At 59.3% G+C, this 2,409-nt stretch overlaps 1 protein-coding gene across 2 annotated transcripts in view; it reads right to left on the bottom strand.

The window, feature by feature from the left end:
- Positions 1 to 803: 803 nt before the first annotated feature.
- The window catches only part of DCTN6 (dynactin subunit 6), a 1,935-nt gene continuing 329 nt past the window's right edge, over positions 804 to 2,409 (bottom strand). Inside the window, exons 2-7 of one of the 2 annotated variants that reach the window (XM_010709615.3) lie at positions 1,967 to 2,031; positions 1,781 to 1,886; positions 1,610 to 1,698; positions 1,413 to 1,460; positions 1,171 to 1,313; positions 806 to 1,102 (exon numbers count right to left, since the gene is read on the bottom strand). In XM_010709615.3, the coding sequence (XP_010707917.1) occupies positions 1,004 to 1,102; positions 1,171 to 1,313; positions 1,413 to 1,460; positions 1,610 to 1,698; positions 1,781 to 1,886; positions 1,967 to 2,031 (550 nt within the window). In that variant the 3' untranslated portion in view covers positions 806 to 1,003. Of the gene's footprint in view, positions 1,103 to 1,170; positions 1,461 to 1,609; positions 1,699 to 1,780; positions 1,887 to 1,966; positions 2,032 to 2,409 lie in introns of both variants that reach the window. The other variant, XM_019614542.2, reaches the window with a different exon arrangement.

Consider the following 2,409-nt stretch of genomic DNA (forward strand, 5'->3'; position numbering starts at 1 on the left):
ACTGCGCTGGGGGTGGGACGCGGGGACACGGGGTGGGACGGGAGGTGGGGGCTGGACGCGGAGCTGTGTGCATGGGACGCGGGGCTAGGATGGAGGACAAAGGGCTGCGTTATGGGACGTGAAGTTCGAAATGTGGCACGTACGGCTGGGGACGCGGACGTTGGGGTTGGGACATGGGACGCGAGGTTGGGTACGTAGCACGTGGGGCTGGGGACAGCGATACGGACCATAGGGCTGGGAGCACGCTGTTGAGGACACGGCACGCAAGATGTGGGACGTGGAGCACAGGGCTGGGGGGACGGGACGTGGAACAGGGGGTCTGACAAGGCTGGGGACGGCCAGGAACGTGTGATAACGGCTGGCTTAGTAGGGTGCTCGCAGCCCCTGTTTGGGCTCAGCCTTAGGGGTGTCTGCACATCCTGATTGGGACGGCAAGGGTCAGTTCCCCGCCAAGAGCTGCAACGTACCATCTTCCCCTGCACACAGCCAAGGTGGGCCGCGCAGACCGCTCGGCACCCAGGCAGCAGCAGGGCTTACCTGCCCCGCACCCCGCTGCAATCTTGGTATCTCTGAGCAGCCTCTCGTTCCAGCTCAGCACATGGCGAGGCCCGGCTTCCCTCTGCTGGCTGCTGCGGGATCCGTCGCCACACCACAGGACTCAGGATGGTTTCTGGCCCACAGATGTGGTACAGCAGCACCACGAGGTTAAAGGTGGTGCTCAGCGCTCCTGGCAGCAGTTTGCAGCCCCCCACCATCACCCAGCTCTGAGCTTGGAGAAAAGAACGGCAACTGCACCCTGCAGCAAGAGTGGAACAACTTTATTCCCATAAAGCATGTGGAATGTTAGAGTTGGTGTGAGGGAAATGACAGGTCCAAAGCCTGTGGGGGCTATAAATAAAAGACACAAGCGAGAATTGCAGGATGCAGAGCCCAGCTGCTTCCCGGGCTGTGCGATGCCCAAAGGACAAGAGACGCCAGGCATGCAACTGATGGCAAAAGGCTTTCAGCTTTTAACAGGTGTGGAGGCAGCCTTCATTGTCTTCTTCAGGTGATGGTAATTGGGCAGGATTTTCATCAGAAAGTCCAGCTGCAGTGTCTGAGGCTGGAAAGAGAAGCACTGTCAGCAATGGGCAGCCACGAGGGGAGCCTGGGGACAGGGGGATGGCATACCTGTGGCCGCTCGGTCTGCACGCGGCGAAGGCAGTCGGCACCATAGATGACAGTGTTCTCAGGGATCACCTCATAGGTGTTGACATTGCAGCAGGCCCCGATGATGCAGCCGCTCGTCAGGATCACATTCCTGCCAACAAATGCTGTAAGGAGAGTCTCTGTGAGGGCCACCCTGCTTGAAGCCCCACACTGCTGCTCTAACAGCAAAAACTCCAAGCAGAACAAAGACAGTCTGAACTCACCTTTGGATTCAATTACGTTGTTATCTCCCACTTTCATTGCCTGTGAATCTACAGGTTACTGTCAAAGGAAAACCTTTTGTATTTGGTTCAAAAGGTGTGCCCCAATGCCACTTTCAAACCAAAATCTACCCCGTAAGCACCCCCAGGCTGCCCATGCCTGGGCAACATCCATGTGTTTCCCTGCAGCGCAAGGATACAGCACCCAACTTCAAAGACATTGTTGGTGCCAATGATCATGGGCTTGGGCTCCACCTCCTCAGTTTCTGGCGTGATGTTTTCTGGGTACCTGTGAGACATGTGAACGTACTTTAGGTGTTAGCAGCAGCTGCCTTCAGAGCAGGACAGGAAGAAGGCAGCCCCACACACACCCATTGATGATTAGCGCCTGCTCCTCTATCAGGTTGCCTTCCCCGATCACAATGGGCCCTGCCTCCGCGATGATCCTGGCCTTCGGGTGTATCACCGTCCTTGGCCCTGTGGAAACCGCCCCACGTCACCAGAGCCACCACCATGTACCCCAGTGGGTGACAAGGGCTGCCAGGCGCCATCCTTACCGATGGTGACATCCCCACGGATCTCGCTCTCCACACACACCACGGCTCCCGGTGCGATCTTCACGCTGCGGAGGGGACGCGCAGGTGAGTGGTGCTGGGGGCACATGGAGCGGGGACACAACGCGGGGCACGGATCGGGATCTGCAAGGAGAGCCTTTGGGGTGCAGAGCTACAGGGGGAGCAACGGGCACTGGCGTACACGAGGGGCTGCCAGGGGACACGGCAGGATGCTGGGAGATAGAGACCACCACGGCGTGCCAAGAGACCGACGGGGGCCATGAAGGGACCACGGGGACACATGGGACCGTTGTGGCATGTCAACAAGCCAGTATGGGGGCGCATGGCAGTGCTAGGGCACACCGAGGGGACGGTACGCGGATAGGCGGGACCGTCAGGGTACACGCAGGAGCGCTGTGGCGCATGGGGGGCTGCCCGGGGACAGA

This window comes from Meleagris gallopavo, chromosome 4, assembly GCF_000146605.3.
Source record: "Meleagris gallopavo isolate NT-WF06-2002-E0010 breed Aviagen turkey brand Nicholas breeding stock chromosome 4, Turkey_5.1, whole genome shotgun sequence".
Lineage (NCBI taxonomy): Eukaryota > Metazoa > Chordata > Aves > Galliformes > Phasianidae > Meleagris > Meleagris gallopavo.